General features: G+C 43.0%; 1 protein-coding gene across 2 annotated transcripts in view; it reads left to right on the top strand.

Annotated features, from left to right (window-relative positions):
* Nucleotides 1-1150: 1150 nt before the first annotated feature.
* The window catches only part of LOC145355006 (mitochondrial Rho GTPase 2-like), a 46179-nt gene continuing 28454 nt past the window's right edge, over nucleotides 1151-18875 (top strand). For both annotated transcript variants that reach the window (XM_080206762.1, XM_080206763.1), the window contains exons 1-8: nucleotides 1151-1308; nucleotides 3113-3171; nucleotides 5561-5642; nucleotides 10689-10732; nucleotides 11258-11311; nucleotides 16707-16759; nucleotides 17139-17247; nucleotides 18644-18745. In XM_080206762.1, coding sequence (XP_080062888.1) covers nucleotides 1272-1308; nucleotides 3113-3171; nucleotides 5561-5642; nucleotides 10689-10732; nucleotides 11258-11311; nucleotides 16707-16759; nucleotides 17139-17247; nucleotides 18644-18745 — 540 coding nt within the window. In that variant the 5' untranslated portion in view covers nucleotides 1151-1271. The remainder of the gene's footprint in view (nucleotides 1309-3112; nucleotides 3172-5560; nucleotides 5643-10688; nucleotides 10733-11257; nucleotides 11312-16706; nucleotides 16760-17138; nucleotides 17248-18643; nucleotides 18746-18875) is intronic.

Below are 18875 nucleotides of genomic sequence, written 5' to 3'. Positions count from 1 at the left end.
CATGGAGAATAAGAATTGAATGATCAAGGAGGATGAAGAGAGGTAGAAGAAAACTGATTTGGGCACGGACTAATTTTAAAAGTTTATTAATGTCACAAGTAGGCTTACATTAATGCTGCAGTGAAATTATTGTGAAAATCTAGTCACCACACTCAGGTGCCTGTTCAGGTACACTGAAGACATTAGCATAACTAATGCATGTCTTTTGAACTGTGGGTGGAAACTGGACCATCCAGAAGAAATCCATCTGGACTCAACAACAACATGCAGACTCCACAGTGACCCAAGCTGGAATTGAACCTGGGTCCGTGGCACTATGAGGCAACAGTGCTAACCATTGTGTCACCCAACTAGTTGACTGCTGGTGGTTTCTTAGAATTTAAAAGTTTGTTCACTTTTAAATTCTATGAAAAATGAACAAACTTGGTTGCAAAGAGGAGGTTTTAAAGGATGTGAGGCAGATGGGATAGGGGAAGAGATTTCATAGATTAAAACTAATATAATTGAAGGCTTTGCCCAATAAGGGTAAAGGTTACAGTGTCACATGGGGAAAGTGTCTGATGGCTCAAAGTAGAGCCAAGTCATAATATTAGGGCAGATGACCAAAAGCTTTGTCTAAGAGTTATAAGCTGTCAAGAAGGAAAGAAATGGCTTTTCAAAACTTGGCAGTTTAAGGCATAGCTGCCAACGGTGGAGCAATTATAATTGTGGATGTTCAAAAATTAGGTGAATGCAGATCTCAGGGTTGTGGCCTGGCACAGGTTACAGAGATGAGGAGGGAGAGAAGGTGCCTTGGAGGCATTTGAAAAAGGGCTGAGAATTGTAAAATCAAGGTATTGTTGCACCAGAAGTCTCCCCTTTTACTTTGTCCTAATTTAATTTGAGTTTGTCTATTTGGTTTGACCTTAAAAGAGGTTGGACCAAAAGTCGATGTAGGTAAACAGGCACAGAAGTGATGGGTTAATATGATGTGAGACAAGCTAGGACACTGCCATAATCTGTATTCCAGCCTCTTTCCGAACTTCGCCGGAAGCTGCCGAATGACCGCTCTCCGGAGGTTGCCGAATGGCCGCTCTCCGGGAGTTGCCGAATGGCCGCTCTCCGAAAGGTGCCGAAAGACTGCCGGCCGCTCTCCGGAAGTTGCCGAGCTCGGCTGGTCGGGCCGCGCCGGGGCCGCGGGGGCCGAATTGGCGTCAATCGATTGTGGCTGGGCTCCGTTTACACCGATCAACCGACCTTAACGCACTGGTTATCGGTCGGAGAGTGTAAACATGAGGGAAGATGTGAGAATACTGCTGGTGGGAGAACGTGAGTGAAACAGAGAGTGGAGAGGGAGTATGGGGGATAGAGATAGGGGAGGGACTGGAGCGGGGGAGCGCCGGGGGGTGGTGGGCATTAAGGTATAACTTTTAGTGTAATAAACACTTTGTGGACTGTCTCCACTCACTCAAGAGCTTTCCATGCCCTCAACCTCCCCTTTCAGTAAATTACAGCTCTGTTTAATACTCGCGTAATATGAAACACACTGATAATGTTGTCTTTCAGTGGCACCAAAATTGCTCTCACAGAATTATTACAGTGCAGAAGGAGGCAATTTGGCTCATCGTGTCTGCACCAAATCACCCAACCAGCAACTCACTCAGTACCATTCTCCCACTTTCTTCCATAACCTGCGCATTCTTCCTTTTCAGATAACAGTCTAGTTCCTAGTTGAATGCTTCATTTGGACTTGTATCCACCACACACTCAGGCAGTACATTCCAGATTTTAATCACTCTCTGCTTGAAAAGTTTTTTCAATCCCTTTACATCCACCTCCTTTCATTCTCTTTGACAAAGGGTCATCTAGACTTGACATGTCAGCTCTGTTCTCTCCTTACAGAGGCTGCCAGATCTGCTGAGATTTTCCAGTATTTTCTCTTTTGGTTTCAGATTCCAGTATTCACAGTAATTTGCTTTACTCCTCCCTCATTTACATCCTTTCACGAGTGGGAAACACTTTCTATCTACTCTGTTAAGAACCTTCATGATTTTGGATATCTTTATCAAATTTCCTCTCAGACTTCTTTTCTCCAAGGAAAAAAAGTCCTGACTTTTCCAATGTACCTTCATAACTGAACCATTCTTGGCAATCTTTCTGCACCTTCTTTAATGCCTTCACATCCTTCCTAAAGTGCAGTACTCCAGCTGAAACCAAACTAGTAACTTACACAATTTCAATGTGACATCCTTGCTCTTATACTCTGTGCTCCTATTAACAAAGTGTAGAATACTGTATGCTTTATTAACTGCCTTCTCAACATGTCCTGCAAACTTCAGTGACTTGTACATATATATACCCAAATCTCTCTGCTCCTCTGCCCCATCTTTAAAGTTGTATTTATTTTGTACTGTGTCTTCACAATAGTTCTTCCTAACTAAATCTCTCTCAATCTTGAGAAAATTAAATGTTTAAAAAATTGTAAATAGCTATTGCCTGTTTGTCATTGATTTTGCTCTTTTTTATATACAAGATGACAATGGATTTGGCAGATTATATCTCATTCCACAGTGACATCTAATGATTACAACCTGTAGTTACATTGATACATTTGACATGGCAAATTCTAGTGAGGATTACAGACATGCACCCATCAGATTCTTGATTTTTTTCCCTGCCAAAGTCCACATCCCACAGTTTCCAATTCTGTTCATTGACTTTGATCAGAGGCGAGAATCTCTATAACCTGTCACGTCTTTTCTCTTTGTTAATTCATCAAGGTTGAAGTTAATTGAAACATCCTGCACTTCCACTACGACCACAAACCTGGCCATTCTTGGCTTCTGGCATAACAGTGACTCCATTTCAAACAGGTTCAAGTTGGTTGTAAAATGCCTTGGGACATGCTGAGGATGTGAAAGACAATATATAAATACAGGTCTATCTGTCTCAGTAATTTGCTCTTGTGAACCTGGGGGAAGTCCAAAAATAAGTGTAATGTTAAGTTTATTGTGGATGTGCTGGGTTTAAATCAAGGTTTTAAATGTCTGTCATGAAAGCTTAAACTGTGCTTAGCAGAATACACCATTCACGGGTCCTGCAATTGATGCTTCTTTTCTGTCCATGTACGCAGCTAAAGTTGGCAAAACATCACTGATCATGTCCCTCGTAAGTGAGGAGTTTCCTGAGGAGGTGAGTCAAGGTTTATACACACATTCCACCATTTTTCTTTTCCTACTCAGCTGGGGACTTTCAGCTGTTACTAAAGTATGTGGTTCAGAGGTAGTGGCTATTATCTGGTACCCCCTCCCCCAGTCACTACTCACTGCTGCTACTGTGTGCCAGTGATAGAAGGAGGGAGTATTTAAGGTGGTGGATGGCTTGTCAGTAAAGCAGGCTGTTATGTCCTGGATGGTATTCTTGAATGGCTGGAGCTTCCAGACACATGGAGAGCATTTCCTCCTCATGTCATACTCAGTAGAAGCATGAGGATGTTGGATGTTATGGATTGTAAGATCATACTTTAGGAAAATAGTCACTCTTAAGATGGCTGCAACTTAACATATGACTATGGACATTTGAACTGTGGATAACTCTGCAGCCGATATTTAGTGGAATCTGGCCAGAATATGAATACTTTACAACCACCTGTGAAATTTAAAAACCTTAAAGCGTAAGGATGAACCAGCATTTGAGGGATATGAAATCTTTAGACTGTTGGTCTCTGAGTGCCATCTTGAAGAAAGGAGACTATCTGAGCTGAAGTGGGGGGAGAGATGAAAGTGGTGGGCTGGGACCCCAGAAGGTTATGTGACTGAAATGAATTGTCAGGGGCTGCAGGATATTATACCCAGAACAACACAAATTTCCGTGTGTTTGAGAGAACCATCTGAAGCACCAGGGAACAGCTGAGCCATCATAGCCTGAAAGCCACAATACTGAATTTGTCCAGCTTCCCAAGTCCACCTGAGAAGCAACTTCCTGCTATTTATCTACAAGAGGCTTCATGAGAATCCTTTATTTCTAAAAGACCTTCACTCCAAGTAAAGGATCAACTCAACCCAGAAGACAACAGACTTGCATCGATATGAAGACTGAATTATAAAAATGCAATTTATAACTGGGACTTCAATTTCACCTGTACCTAACCTTTGTGTGTGTGATAATGCCAAGGATCCAGAGTGCAAGGACCAATTCCACCTGCTGGAAACTTCTGCCAAATGTGTGGTTGGAGGTGAGACTCTAGGATTGAGCTCATCAGTGATGCCAGAACCCATGGCCAGCAACACGGAGTTTCTTAGGTGGACAATCACACCCATTGGCTGAAGAGATTGCTGAAGAAGAGTGTGAGTGAGATGTTGGGGGGGGGGGGTGGTTTCTGCTCCCATTTTTATTGGGATCGGCAGTGGGAGCAGAAAATCCTGAGAGGGGCCCAAACAGCACTTCGTGCTGATGTAAAGGTGTATTGTGATTCTTCCTGCCCCCAGCCAGTGCGTAATGGGAATCTTGACATTTAATGTTGGGTTCTCCTTTGGAATAAATTAGCATCTACACCTGACAACCCTAAAATCTGTAATCTCTAAATAACAATGAGCATATCGATATATATTTTATAAAAATATACAGTGTGAGTCTTAGTCCCTTACTCTTTGGTGATCACTTGCTAATGAAGAAACTCTGTGTCACTGGTCATGGGTTCTGTGGGTCCTTGCGTGGCTGTTAAACTCAATCCTAAAGCCGCATCTCCAACTGCACATTTGGCAGATGTTTCCTGATAGTCCCTTATATGAAAAGTAGTCACTCACACAAGGTATTAGAAGCAGCCAACACCCAAGGAACTTGATTGAGTTTCCCAGCAAGAGTCAGTGGCTTTGGGGGAAGATCTGGAGTGAGAGCTTCCTTATTTTGTAAGATAGCCTACCCTAGCTGTGTTCATATTTTCTACACTTGTAAATGTGTGATTGCTGATAAGGTTCTGCACTTCTCTCCCAAGAGCAACTTATCTGGTGTTTGAATGCAGGAGGCTGAGCTATGTACTCTTCATATTTACTCTCTGAGACTACACAGTCCTTTACATATGTATTACACAGCAGCATGTTATTTATTTTAACTTCTCACAGTGTGATTCAAACAATATTCAGGACATTTCTATTCAGCTGGTTCCCTCCTGGGATTGGATTGGCCACTTCTACGTTCAGGGTGTGGCAGGCCACAAAGGACATCTCCATGGCTTCCTCACAGCCCTTCCATCAGCAGCTGGTGATCTGACTCAATGTGTACAGTTTCGGAGGAAAGAATTTCACTTTCTTAAACAGAATCTTCTTGTTCACTGGTCAGATCAGACTTGCTGTTGCATCTAGATAGTTGGTGAAAATGGGCACTGAATTACTTGATTTAAGGAACCAGAGGTCGTTGCATTGCTGAAATAAATTTCATATTATGGCAAGTGCTGGTCACTGTGACTATCCCTTTATACTAAGGTTGCTCATATCTTCAGTCCTGGGTTGGTGGGCACAGAGTTGATTGACTCTCTCACTTGTAAATGTTCAAATAATTTCCTGTATTTATGGTTTGTTATTAGGTGCCAGCACGTGCCGAGGAAATCACCATTCCTGCAGATGTCACTCCAGAGAGAATTCCCACTCACATTATCGATTACTCAGGTATGAGATCTTCCTCTTGGACTCAGAAGAGCACAATCATCATGGACTGTAATGAGTGATGCTATCTTTTATGTTACAGTTAAGTATTTTATGACATCTGCGATGGCTCAGTTGGTGGTACTCTCGTCTCTGAGTTCAAAGGTTGTGCGTTGAAACCGCACTCCAAAGACTTGAGTACAAAATGACACTTCAGTACAGTGTAGAGTGGGTGCTGCACTTTCAGAGCTGGTGTCTTTTGGATGAAATGTTAAACTTAAGCCTGTCTGCCCTTGCAAGTGGACCTAAAAATTACCATGACACTTTTGAAGAAGAACAGGGGAATTCTCTCCTCACTGTTACGGACAGGAATGGGGTTAATTTAATCAGCGCTAATTTTTCCTCTCACTACCTATCCAAACACAGAAAGGTTTTTTTTTATTTCTTTCCCTTTTTATAAGTGATGGCATATTTCCCAACCCCTTCGTTTTGGTGCAGTTCAAATTTCTAATAATGAACCCACAGCAAACTGGAGATAGGATGAATTCAGAAGTTTTATAAGTTTATTTATTGGTGTTATAAGTAGGCTTACATCAACACTGCAATGGAGTTATTGTGAAAATCCCCAAAGATTAGTTTATTGCACACATTCAAACCATGATGTCCCAATTGGTGGCGTTACGGCAAATAGGGTCCAGGTGAAGGCTGGGATGAAAGCGCTTTATCTGAATGCGCGAAGCATTCGGAATAAAGTGGATGAGCTGGTGGCGCAGATCGACACAAATGGATACGATCTGGTGGCCATTACAGAGACGTGGCTGCAGGGTGACAGGGACTGGGAGATGAATGTACAGGGCTATCAAGTGTTTAGGAAGGATAGGCAGGAGGAAAGAGGGGGTGGCGTAGCTCTGCTGATTAAGGATAGTATCAAGGTGGTAGCAAGGGATGATATCGGAGCCAAAGAGCAGAAAGTGGAATCGTTGTGGGTGGAGATTAGGAACAGCAAAGGGAGGAAGACGCTGGTGGGTGTCGTCTATAGGCCCCCGAATAATGATCTGGAGGTGGGGCGGGCTGTTAACACGCAAATAAGTGCGGCGTGCAGGAATGGGACGGCAGTAGTTATGGGAGATTTCAATCTGCATATTGATTGGTCGACCCATGTTGGACGAGGTGGGCTCGAGGAGGAGTTCCTGGAATGCTGCCGGGATAATTTCCTTGAACAGTGTGTGTTGGAGCCGACGAGGGAGCGAGCTATCTTGGATCTGGTGCTATGTAATGAGGCGGGTAGAATTAGGGACCTTGCGGTGAAGGATCCTCTTGGAGAGAGTGATCATTGTATGGTGGAGTTTCTGGTGCAGATGGAGGAGGAGAAAGTGGGTTCCCGGACACGCGTCCTTTGTTTGAATAGAGGGGAGTATGGTAGGATGAGAGAAGAATTGGCGAATGTGGACTGAGGGAGTGCGTTGGAAGGTAGGTCTGCTGAGGAGCAGTGGAGGATCTTTAAGGAGATCTTTCTTGGTGCTCAGCAGAAATTTATTCCGATGGTTAAAAAGGACAGTAGGAAGAGAGGTAATAAGCCGTGGATAACGAAGGAGGTGAAGGAAAGTGTTAAATTAAAAGCGGAGGAATTTAGAGTAGCTAAGAGTAGTGGGCGAGAAGAGGATTGGGAAAGGTTTAAATGTCAACAAAGATTGACAAAGAAGTTGATAAAGGAGGGTAGGAGAAGCTATGAGGCTGGGCTAGCACTTAATATAAAAAAGGATAGCAAGAGTTTTTATAAATATATAAAAAGGAAGAGGCTGGCTAAGGTGAACGTTGGTCCTTTAGAGGATGAGAAAGGGGAGCTAGTGGTAGGGGATGGGGATATGGCTAAGGTCTTGAATAACTTTTTTGTTTCTGTCTTCACGGAGGAGGACGTGAATAATTTGCCGGGTGTTAGCGATGGAAAGGTGGTAGGAATGGAGGGTCTTAATGACATTACTGTTACTAGAGAGGTGGTGCTCGACAGACTGGAGGGGCTGATTGTGGACAAGTCCCCAGGACCGGATGGAATGCATCCGAGGGTTCTGAAAGAAATGGCGGAGGTGATAGTGGATGCCTTGGTGGTTATTTTCCAGACGTTGCTGGATTCCGGGGAAGTGCCGGAAGATTGGAAAACGGCTAATGTTACGCCGTTGTTTAAGAAGGGTGCCAGGCAAAAGGCGGGGAATTATAGGCCGGTTAGTTTAACGTCTGTGGTAGGTAAAATGTTAGAATCCGTCATTAAGCAGGAAATTGCGAGGCATCTTGAAGGGAATTGCTTGATAGGGCGGACGCAACACGGTTTCATTAAAGGGAAGTCGTGTCTGACAAATTTACTGGAGTTCTATGAGGATGTGTCTAGGGCAGTGGATAGAGGAGAGCCGGTGGATGTGGTCTTTCTGGATTTTCAGAAGGCGTTTGACAAGGTACCTCACAAGAGGTTATTGCAGAAGGTCAGGGGACATGGAGTTGGGGGTAGGGTGTTAGCGTGGATAGAGGATTGGTTGTCAAATAGGAGGCAGAGAGTGGGGGTCAATGGGTGCTATTCGGATTGGCGGTTGGTGACTAGTGGGGTGCCCCAGGGGTCGGTGCTGGGGCCTCAGCTATTTACCATTTACATAGATGATCTGGAGGAGGGAACCGAGTGCAGGGTGTCGAAATTTGCTGATGACACCAAGATTGGGGGAAAGGCAAATTGTGCGGAGGGTGTGGAGAGTCTGCAGAAGGATCTAGATAGGCTGGGCGAATGGGCCAGGAAATGGCAAATGGAATTTAATGTTGGCAAGTGTGAGGTGGTCCACTTTGGTAGGAATAATGGTAGGAAGGATTATTACTTACGTGGCGAAAAACTGCAGCAGGTGACGGTGCAGAGGGACCTCGGGGTCCTTGTGCATGAGTCGCAAAAACCCAGCTTGCAGGTGCAGCAGGTGGTCAGGAAGGCGAATGGGATGCTGGCCTTCATAGCGAGGGGGATTGAATATAAAAGTAGGGAGGTCTTGCTGCAGCTGTATAGGGCATTGGTGAGGCCACAGCTGGAGTACTGTGTGCAGTTTTGGGCGCCGCACCTGCGCAAGGATATTTTGGCCCTGGAGGGAGTGCAGAGGAGGTTTACTAGGCTGATACCGGAGTTGAGGGGATTGAGCTATGAGGAGAGGCTGAATAAACTAGGCTTGTACTCGTTAGAGTTTAGAAGAATGAGGGGAGATCTCATTGAGACGTATAAGATGATGAATGGGATGGATAGGATAGAGGTGGAGAGACTCTTCCCGCTCAAAAAAGACAGTAGGACTAGGGGGCACAGCCTCAAGATAAAGGGGAGGCGGTTTAGAACGGAGTTGAGGAGGAACTTCTTCACTCAAAGGGTGGTGAATCTCTGGAATTCTCTGCCCGTTGAAGTGGTGGAGGCTGCCTCGCTAAATATTTTTAAGAAGCGGGTTGATGGGTTCTTGATAAGAGAGGGGATTAAGGGTTATGGGGAGAGGGCGGGAAAGTGGAACTGAGCCACAACAGATCAGCCATGATCTTATTGAATGGCGGGGCAGGCTCGAAGGGCTAGATGGCCTACTCCTGCTCCTATTTCTTATGTTCTTATGTTCTTATGAAAGGAGAGTTGCAACATTGCCTCCACACTCATTCAGTAAAGAGATAATGAAAAGAAAGTTTTACAATACAGAGATCACAGAGAAACTGAATGTTGGTTCACATGAGTTCCACAGTCCAGTGAGGTATTCCTTAACTGAGATCAGTGGACAGAAAACCAATGCTGGACGATTCACTTTTTTAGTGGCATTGACTTCACAGTTTGAATCCGGAAAGCAGAGGTGATCAATCTTGTAGATGAAGGTACCACATTTCCAGCAGAAGCAGGATAGATGGAGACCAGGTATTTCAGCTGGAAAGAGCTCCTTGTCTGTGATGCTGCTTGTTAAATGGTAAGCAGAAGACAGTTCAGCAAGGCAATATTACTGGTTTCACGAGAATGACTCCCACCTCTCCATCAGACCTTTGACAAAGGATGTGTATCCATCATTTGGATTCTGTTAAGTGCCTCAGCCATTAGGAGTTGAAAGGAAGATTGTGGGGATTTTGTCTTAGATGATCCATCTCCTCCTGGCCAAACTAGGTTATTAAATGCAGATGTCCTTTTTAAAAGTTGGGCTGTACAGCCCAGAGGTGATTGTTAGTGTCTCCTCTGAGATAACAAAGTGCAGATTTTTGCCAAAACTGCTAGGTAGCTTCTTTTGTCCAGTGGTTGAACAGGTATTGGTTCAGCCATTTTAATGATCTTTGTTCAGTTTTTAAATTTTATAAATAACAATGAGCATATCGATATATATTTTATAAAAATATACAGTGTGAGTCTTAGTCCCTTACTCTTTGGTGATGAAGAAACTCATCTGCTAATGAAGAAACTCTGTGTCACTGGTCATGGGTTCTGTGGGTCCTTGCATGGCTGTTAAACTCAATCCTAAAGCCGCACCTCCAACTGCACATTTGGCAGATGTTTCCTGATAGTCCCTTATATCAGTCTCCTGAACAATGTTTATCCCTGAACTAACAGCACTAAACAAAGATGATCTCATTGCTGTACCTGTCAATTTGCTGTTTGCAAATATGCTGTGTACTTTTCCTACAGTACAACTGGCTGTTACATTTTGGGATACAATCCCAAGTGGCTATTCTTCATGTTTGAGCTTGGACAGTGTGTGAGGCAACATTGTTCAAGGATTATGAACATTAACCTAATGCTTGAAAATAATCACAAGCGGGAATCCTGTTCCCTCTGCCCACCCTTTCCTAGCCCTGATCTCTGTCTCATTTTCAATCAGCTAACATGGCACAGCCTGAGGATTAAATTCCTAATGTGAGCCAGCCAGCCAGCTGGACCATAGAGAGAGCTTCCAGACCTTGCTGGTAACCTAATTGAGAGAGCTGTGATGGTGCTGTAGCTTTTTCCAGTGCAGGTTTGATGCATATTATCAGCACCAGGCAGTCGTGAAACATGCATGTGTTTGTGCAAAATGTATAATTTACTTTGTTTGCTTGCAGCATCAGAGCAGACAGATGACGAGCTCCAGGATGAGATTAATCGGGTAAGAACCTTCCAGATTCATGGCAGGTGCCATCAATAATCACTGTGCTCAGTCCTTTGGCTGTCATGTAGAACTTCAAAAAGGCAACACGGCTATTCGGGTCAAGGAAGGAAAAATTGATTTGCAACCATCCCTGAAGAATGGGGAGCACTGCACTGGTCACGATGCATTACTGCACTTACCTCTGTTTTGGAGAGACAGTGAATGATTTGTCTTTTTCACCAGTGCTCCTCTGAAAAAGCTGGGGCCATCATTACTCTGCTGACCCTGTCTATACCTGACACTCATAATGATCAGGATTGTTAGCCCAAAGGCACTGATGGGTTACATAGTATAAACTGTGAGTTGGAGGGTCAGATCTGAATTGCTGATGTAGCATGGTGTGTGCTACACCTTGCTTCTTCTTCATTATACCCAACTTCCAGCTCCCTTGCTTCGGAATCAGAGTGTTGTTCTAGTACCCATGACAAAGCATTTCCTGCTGATACCCCAAAGTGCTTAAATCTTCTTCCTCTGTCTTTTCAGGCAAATGTGGTTTGCATTGTGTATGACGTAAATAAAGAAAGCACCATCGAAAAGGTACTGTGCCGTCTTGTGTCATTTTACAGTGAGTCCCCTTACGTCCGAGGTCATTCAGGAAGCGGATGACACTGAAGCCATAAATCAAAAATAATTTATTTTTTATCAGTAGTTATAAAGAGGTGAGGATAAACTCCACAAAGCAATGGTTAGGTAACAACTTGGGTGCCCTACTATAGAAAGATTGATAAAGCCTTAGAAAGCATTTAGCATTGATTAACTAGGATGCTTGTAATGGGGAATTATAATTGTAAGCAGAGGCTTGTGATTCTGGGACTGTTCCCACTAGATCAGGAAAGGTGAAAGGGTGATTTAGTAGAGAACTTTTAAGACTAGAAGTTTTAGAATGAATAAGATTGTTTCCACTAGTTGGAAGTCATTGTTGGGGGGATTATCACTAAGAGTAGGTTCGGAATGATTTATTTGCACAAAGATTTGCTGGGACATAGAATGCTTTGCCCCAGGGAATAGTTGGCGTGAGAACCATCCGTTCAAGGAAACTTGGATAAATATTTGAAAGAATCGAAGAAAAGTAACCATTTTAGGATTGATATATGGCATGAAAAGAAAATGGAGTAGTGAGATTAGTTTGGGATTGATGTAGGGCATGGGGAGAAGGTGGGCAGTGGGATTAGTTTGGAATTGATACAGAACTACAGGGAGAGAGTGGGGCAGTGGGATTAGTTTCAGATTAAACAGGGCTACAGGGATAAAGTAGGCAGTGGGTTAAATCTGGGACTGACATAGGATTTAGCAGAGAGAGGGGGGCAGTGGGATTAGTTTGAGATTGGTACAGGGCATGGGGAGAAAGTGGGGCAGTAGGGATTAGATTGGGATTGATACAGGGTTTATGGGAGAATGAGTGCAGTGTGATTAACAGAGCCAGAACAGACAAGATAGGCCAGATATTCTCTGTCCTTCCCTGTCCACTGATATGGATGACGAGCCTCGGTTTAATATTGCATCAGAGAAAGGCCATCTCTGACAGCACAGCATTCCTTCTGTACTGCACTGAGAATGTCAGACTGGTTTATCATAGAATCAAAATGATAAAGCTCAGAACAGGAGCCATTTGGCCTATTCTGCTTGTGTTGGCTTGTTGAAAGATAAATCCACATGGTCCCATTGCCCTGCCAATCCTTTCCTTTTCAATTCTCCTTTGAAAGTTGCTGTTGAATTTGCTTCCACCATCCTTTCACATTCCAGATCATGACAACTCACTGTTCAAAAAAAACTTCTCATCCTACTGAGATTTCAAAGCTTTGGAGTCCTTGCAGTGTGGCACACATCCCTGTTATCACAGCTTTAGTCATCAACCTGGTGTTGTAAATGTGCAAGTACAAGAATGGAGAGTTACAATTGAGATCTGAAACTGCTGAATGTATGTTTGTGGTTACCTGGGAGCTAGCAAAGTTGTTAAACATTGCCTAATATTTGTCACTGAGAGGCAGTAACTGATAAATGAGGTACATGCTTTCTCTGCCTGATATATTGTTGCTGATGTGCTCGATTTCTAACTTTAGAACTCGTGTTGGGAGCGTGTGTGCAATGAAATCTAGGTTATCCATTCCAGAGGTCTGTTTTAGATTGTAATCTAAACCTGCAAGTTTCATTTCAGTTTCTCTCACTGCATTACAACACAAAATTCCTTCTGAAAGACAATTCTTTCACAAGATTAATACTGCAGTTGGGGATTTCAGTCCTGCTTGACCAAGATGACTGAGGATTTTTGTTTGTATTTTAATTTTGTTGTGCATTATCACCACCCTAAATTCCTGCTTCAAGGCTACCCTGAGTCAGCTTCTTGGCATGTGGAACCTGCTGTAGCCTAGTCAAAGGCTTCTTTCACTGGTAGCTGACAGATTAGCAGCTGCCATTGACATTTTATGCACAGAGCAGGTTCTATTTTTTCCTAAGACAGAAGTTACAGGAACATTACATCTTAACCAATAGAAATAATTGTGTCCTATAAATGTATTGCATGCGTTAGATGTACGCTAGTGTTTCTTGCTTTATAGTGTCAGCATGGCGCAGTTGTTAGCCACAACAACTGTTATGAAACATAGAAACTAGAAGCAGAAGTAGGCCATTTGGCCCTTTGAGCTGGCTTTGCCATTTATTTTGATTATGGCTGATCATCGAATTCAATATCCTGATCTCCCCCTCCCCCATATTCCTTGATCCCTTTAGCCCCTAGAGCTATATCTAATTTCTTCTTGAAATCAGACAATGTTTTGGCCTCTAATACATTCTGTGGTAGTGAATTCCACACATTCACCACTCTCTGGGTGAAGAAATTTCTCCTCACCTCAGTTCTAAAAGGTTTATCCCTTATCCTCAAACTATAACCCCAAGTTCTGGACTCCCCCACCATTGGGAACATTTTTCACTGAATCTACATTATCTAACCCTGTTAAGAGTTTTATAAGTTTCTATGAGATCCCCTCTCCCTCTTCTAAACACGAGTGAATATAATCCTAACCGATTTAATCTCTCCTCATATGACAGACCTGCTGAACCAGGAATCTGCCTGGTAAACTCTGAATCATAGAACCCTACAGTGCAGAAAGAGGCCCTTTGGCCCATCGAGTCTGCACCGACCACAATCCCAACCAGGCCCTACCCCCATATCCCTACATATTATACACACTAATCCCTCTAACCTACGCATCCCTTTCGCTGTACTCCCCCTAGAGCAAGAACACCCTCAGATATGAATACCAAAACTGCACACGATACTCCAGGTGTGGCCTCACCAACGTCCTGTACGGTTGCAGCAAAACATCCCTATCCCTATACTCAAATCCTCTGGCTATGAACGCCAACATACTAATTGCTGTCTTTACTGCTTGCTGTACCTGCACGCTTTTAGCGACTGATGCACAAAGACACCAAGGTCTCGCTGAGTATCCACTTCTCTCAATTTATATCCATTCAAGTAATGATCTCTCTTCTTGTTATTGCTACCAAAGTGGATAACCTCACGTTTATCCACACTGTACTGCATTTGCCACGCACATGCCCACAGACTCAGCCCATCCAAATTACGCTGAAGCATCTCTGCATCCTCCTCGCTTCCCATTCCCCCACCCAACTTTGTATCATCATCATATTTGAAGATAATACATTTAGTTCCCTCTTCCAAATCATTAATATATAATGTGAACAGTTGGGGTCCTAGCACAGCTCCCTGTGGAACCCCACTAGTTACTGACTGCCAATCTGAAAAAGGCCCATTTATGCCAACTCTTTGCTTCCTATTTGCCAATCAGCTTTCTATCCATCTTAAGACATTACCTGCAATCCCATGTACTTTAACTTTACATAGTAGTCTGTTACGTGAGACCTTGTTGAAAGACTTCTGAAAGTCTAAATAAACTACATCCACTGGTTCTCCTCGGTCAACTCTACTAGTTGTCAAGCATGATTTCTCTTTTGTAAATCCATGCTGACTTTGTCTGATTATATCACTGCCTTCCAAATGCTGAGTTATGAAATCCTTGATAATGGACTCTTAGCAATTTCCCCAGTACCGATGTTAGGCTCACTGATCTATAATTCCCTGTTTTCTCTCTCCCTCCCATTTTGAATAGTGGGCTTACGTTAGCTACCCTCTAATCTGTAGGAACCAGTCCAGAGTCCACCACCAATGGATCTACTGTTACCAGGGCCACTTGCTTAAGTACTCTGGGATGAAGATTATCAGGACCTAGAGATTTATTTACCTTCAATCCCATCAGTTTCCCCAAAACCATTTCTCCAATGCTGATTTCCTTCAGCACCTCACTTAAGCATGTTTCTCTCAGAACTGCCCTCTGAGAGTGTTTGAGTTCTTCTCCAGAGACATAAGGCTGATACAATTAGTGCCACACTAAGTGAGGTGCTGCATTCAGATGAAACTTAAACCAAGGTCCTGTCCGCCCTCAGGTAGAAATAACGCATCCCACAATCGCTGTTTCGAAGAAGTGCAGGAGAGTTTTCCTTGATATGTTGACCAATATTTATCCCTTAACCAACATTAATGAAACCGATTTTCTTGTCATTATCTCGTTATTTTTGGGAGCTGCTACATTTCCTACAACGATGACACACACTTCTAAAGTACTTCATTGAGTATAAAACACTTTGGGACTTGCTGGAATTGTGAAAGGCAATGTAGAAATGCACAGGATGGTAGTTTAGTTCTTATGTTACTGGTTTAGTGACCCAGTTATCCTGAGTTCACATCCTATCCTGGCAAATTTAATTGAATAAACCTGATAACTTGTTGGTTGGCACCTGAATCAAAACTGAGTTCGCCAATGTATGGTTTGACTAGCAGCCTAGACGAGGTTCCCTTTTGGAAAGGACATCAATGAACTAATTGAGTTTTTATATGGGGTTACTCTAGTCATTAATGCTTTTTATTGAATTGAATTTCATGGTGGGTTTTGAACTCACTGCCTTAGCCACCATCCTAACTGTGGACCAGAATAGACTTGCACATCACTGTCCCAGCCTCAGATACAGCGACATTAATTGGAGAGCTTCATTCCTGGATTTCATATTTTGTGAATACACACATTCTGATATTGAATACAAACTGAAAGGGTTTAATTATCAGGAAAAACTGAACAGGTTGGGTCTCTATTCTCTAGAAAAGAAAACACTGAAGGGTGACCCAAATGAGGTCCTGAAAATAATGCAGGATTCCATAGACTAAATGTAAATAAGATGTTTCACATGTGAGCAAGACTAAAACCAGGAATCATAAGTATAATATAGTCACTGATAAATCCAATAAGCAATAATAAATCCAATACTAATAAATACAGTGTCACTTTGGAATTCTCTAGAGAAACTTCTTGATGGAACTCACTACCACAGGGAGTGGTTTTAATGAACAATGTAGATACGTTTAAAGACAAAGCTAGATAAACACATGAGAAAGAAAGGAACCGAAGAACATATTGATAAGGCAAGATGAGGAGGGTGAAAGGAGGCTGAAGTGGATTATAAACACTGGCATGGACCCCTTGAGCAAAATGGCTTGTTTCTATGTTGTGCATTATATATAATACTCCAAGAATGTCACAATTAGTGTGGAGCTCTACACACTTTCCCAATTAAAATATAAATCTTTTCAAAGTGATTATTGGGCTGTAAGAAAATGGGGAACATTTTGAAAGCGGGATAAAAATGCCAATTTGATCCCCAATGGTGAAATAAAATTTATCCAACTCAGTCTGGGTTTAATGGAGAATGCAAGAACAAGTGAAGCAAGCACTGTTATTTGCTGTGGTAAGTGGGTTAAACATACTCTCACTGATGTGGTTACTGTGGCATTCTCTAACCCCGATTGTTTAGTTGTACTCAGATGGAAATATCAAACTGTTTTCGTGCTGGTGTTTTCCAGATCCAGAGTAAATGGATTCCTTTGGTAAATGGCTGTACAGAAAAGGGCAACAGGTAAGTCCACGTTTTCTGTGCTTGACTGTAGTGCTTCCCCAGTGCCAAAGGAATAGTGGTAATTATAGAAATAGGAGCAGGTCCTTTTGCCTCTCAGGAGTACAGTGCCATTCTGGAATTCTCCCCATTAAATCACCCCACATATCTTCTCTTTAAAACCCAACTCTTTCTCTCCCCTAATATTACTTGCTTTGCTGTCCAAGTTGTTCTGATTTCATTCTTGTGAAGACCTTGTTGGGGCTTGGGAAATGACATACCTGAAATTTTAGTAATTGAATTGTAGAGACTATAGGTGATCTGGTTCAATTGTTTTGCTGGCACATGTTGCTTCAAATATTTATTTTAATCTTCTGTTTGATTTCTCATTTGTTTCTCCCAGAATTCCGGTGATTCTGGTGGGTAACAAATCAGACCTGCAAGGAGCCAGTTCCATGGAAGCGATTCTACCCATCATGAACCAATTCATGGAAATTGAGACCTGTGTGGAGGTGAGACATGCAATGTGAAAATCTCTGATACTGCGTACTTCCCCAGGACTGTAAGTACACTTTTAAAAACATATGTTCTCGGCTGTGAGGAGTAGGCCATTTGGCCCCTTGAGCCTGTTCTGCCATTCAGTAAGATCATGGCTTATTTGTTTGTGGCCTCGACTCAATTCAATTCACAGGACACCGATCCCGTTATAGTCCCTTTTTCCCCAGTACTGGTACCAGGACCCCATGAATTGAAATCCATTTCTCCCACTACTATATGAGCCATGCATTCATCTCTCTGATCTTATTTTTGCTATGTAAATTTGCTTGTAGCTGAGGAAATAATTCAGAGATTATTACATATGTGATGCTGTTTTAATTTGACCCTTAGCTGTTCATACTGTCTGCACTGAACCTCTTTCTTATCCCTGTCCCTGTCATTAGTACCCACATGGGCCACAACAACTGGATCTTTCCCCTCCCACTGCAATTTTCTCTCCAGCTCTGAAGAGAATGCCATGGTCAATTTGCTCATCCTCCTTTCAATCCACTGGCAGGGACAGCACTTATTGCCTACTCCCTGTTGCTCTGACAAGGTGATCTTTTAACCGCATGACTTGCTCACCCACTTCAGATCACAGTTAAGAGTCAACCATGTTGGTGTTGGACTGGAGTCAAATATAGGCCCAGTTCGGGTAAGAATGTCAGGTTTCCTTCCTTAAAAGACAAAATGAACTAATTTTGCCCATAATCCTGACATCTTAGTGTCCACTTGGTAAATGCAAACATGTGGCTGCAAGCTGTTTGATAGAAGGCTGCTGTGGATTCAAATCTTCGGTTTCCACCTTTTCACCCATTAAAAAGCAGTAAACCACTCCCAGTAACCAGTGCCCATGATGTCCAGTTTCACCGTGAGAGACTAGATTGCAATTTCTCAGTTTGAATTTTCTGAGTGCTCCAGTTTCCTTCCACAGTCCAAAGATGTGCAGGTTAGGTTGCTTGCCATGCTAAAAAATTGCCCCTTAGTGTCCTGAGATGTGTAGGTTAGAGGGATTAGCGGGTAAATATGTAGGGATAAGGGGGTAGGGCCTGGGTGGGATTGTGGTTGGTGCAGACTCGATGGGCCAAATGGCTTCTTTCTATCCTGCAGGGTTTCTATGATTCTATGAATTTTTGATATGTTGAATTCTTATCTCAACAGGTTATTAGTGATGTGTCTCACTTCAGTCAGTTTGCCAGATTCACACTTGCTTAATGGACAGAAATGGAGGATGCTGGGAAGAGTTGACCTTCTTTCTTGATGATGATGCCCTTCTGGATCTGCCTATGTCCTATCTCTTTCCCCCTCTCCCCTCTCTCTCACCCTTCACATACCATGGTTTCACACATTATGTTTCTTTATCTCCTGCAGTGCTCTGCTAAGAATCTGAAGAATATTTCTGAGCTGTTCTTCTATGCACAGAAGGCTGTTCTGCATCCAACTGCACCCCTTTACAATCCGGAAGATAAGCAGGTAACAGCAGCACAATGCAGTAACACTACTTTCCTTTGGACAGAGCTGTATCACCTTTAGCCATGCTGTCTTGTGCACTGCTTGTATGTCGCTTTGGCTGGTAGTACATACCACCAAACAAATGCAACCT

This window comes from Carcharhinus amblyrhynchos, chromosome 18 (genome assembly GCF_965287045.1).
Source record: "Carcharhinus amblyrhynchos chromosome 18, sCarAmb.v2.hapA, whole genome shotgun sequence".
In the NCBI taxonomy this organism is placed as follows: Eukaryota; Metazoa; Chordata; class Chondrichthyes; order Carcharhiniformes; family Carcharhinidae; genus Carcharhinus; species Carcharhinus amblyrhynchos.
The sequence above is the reverse complement of the archived record's forward strand: the minus strand, read 5'-3'. Positions and strand labels throughout refer to the sequence as shown.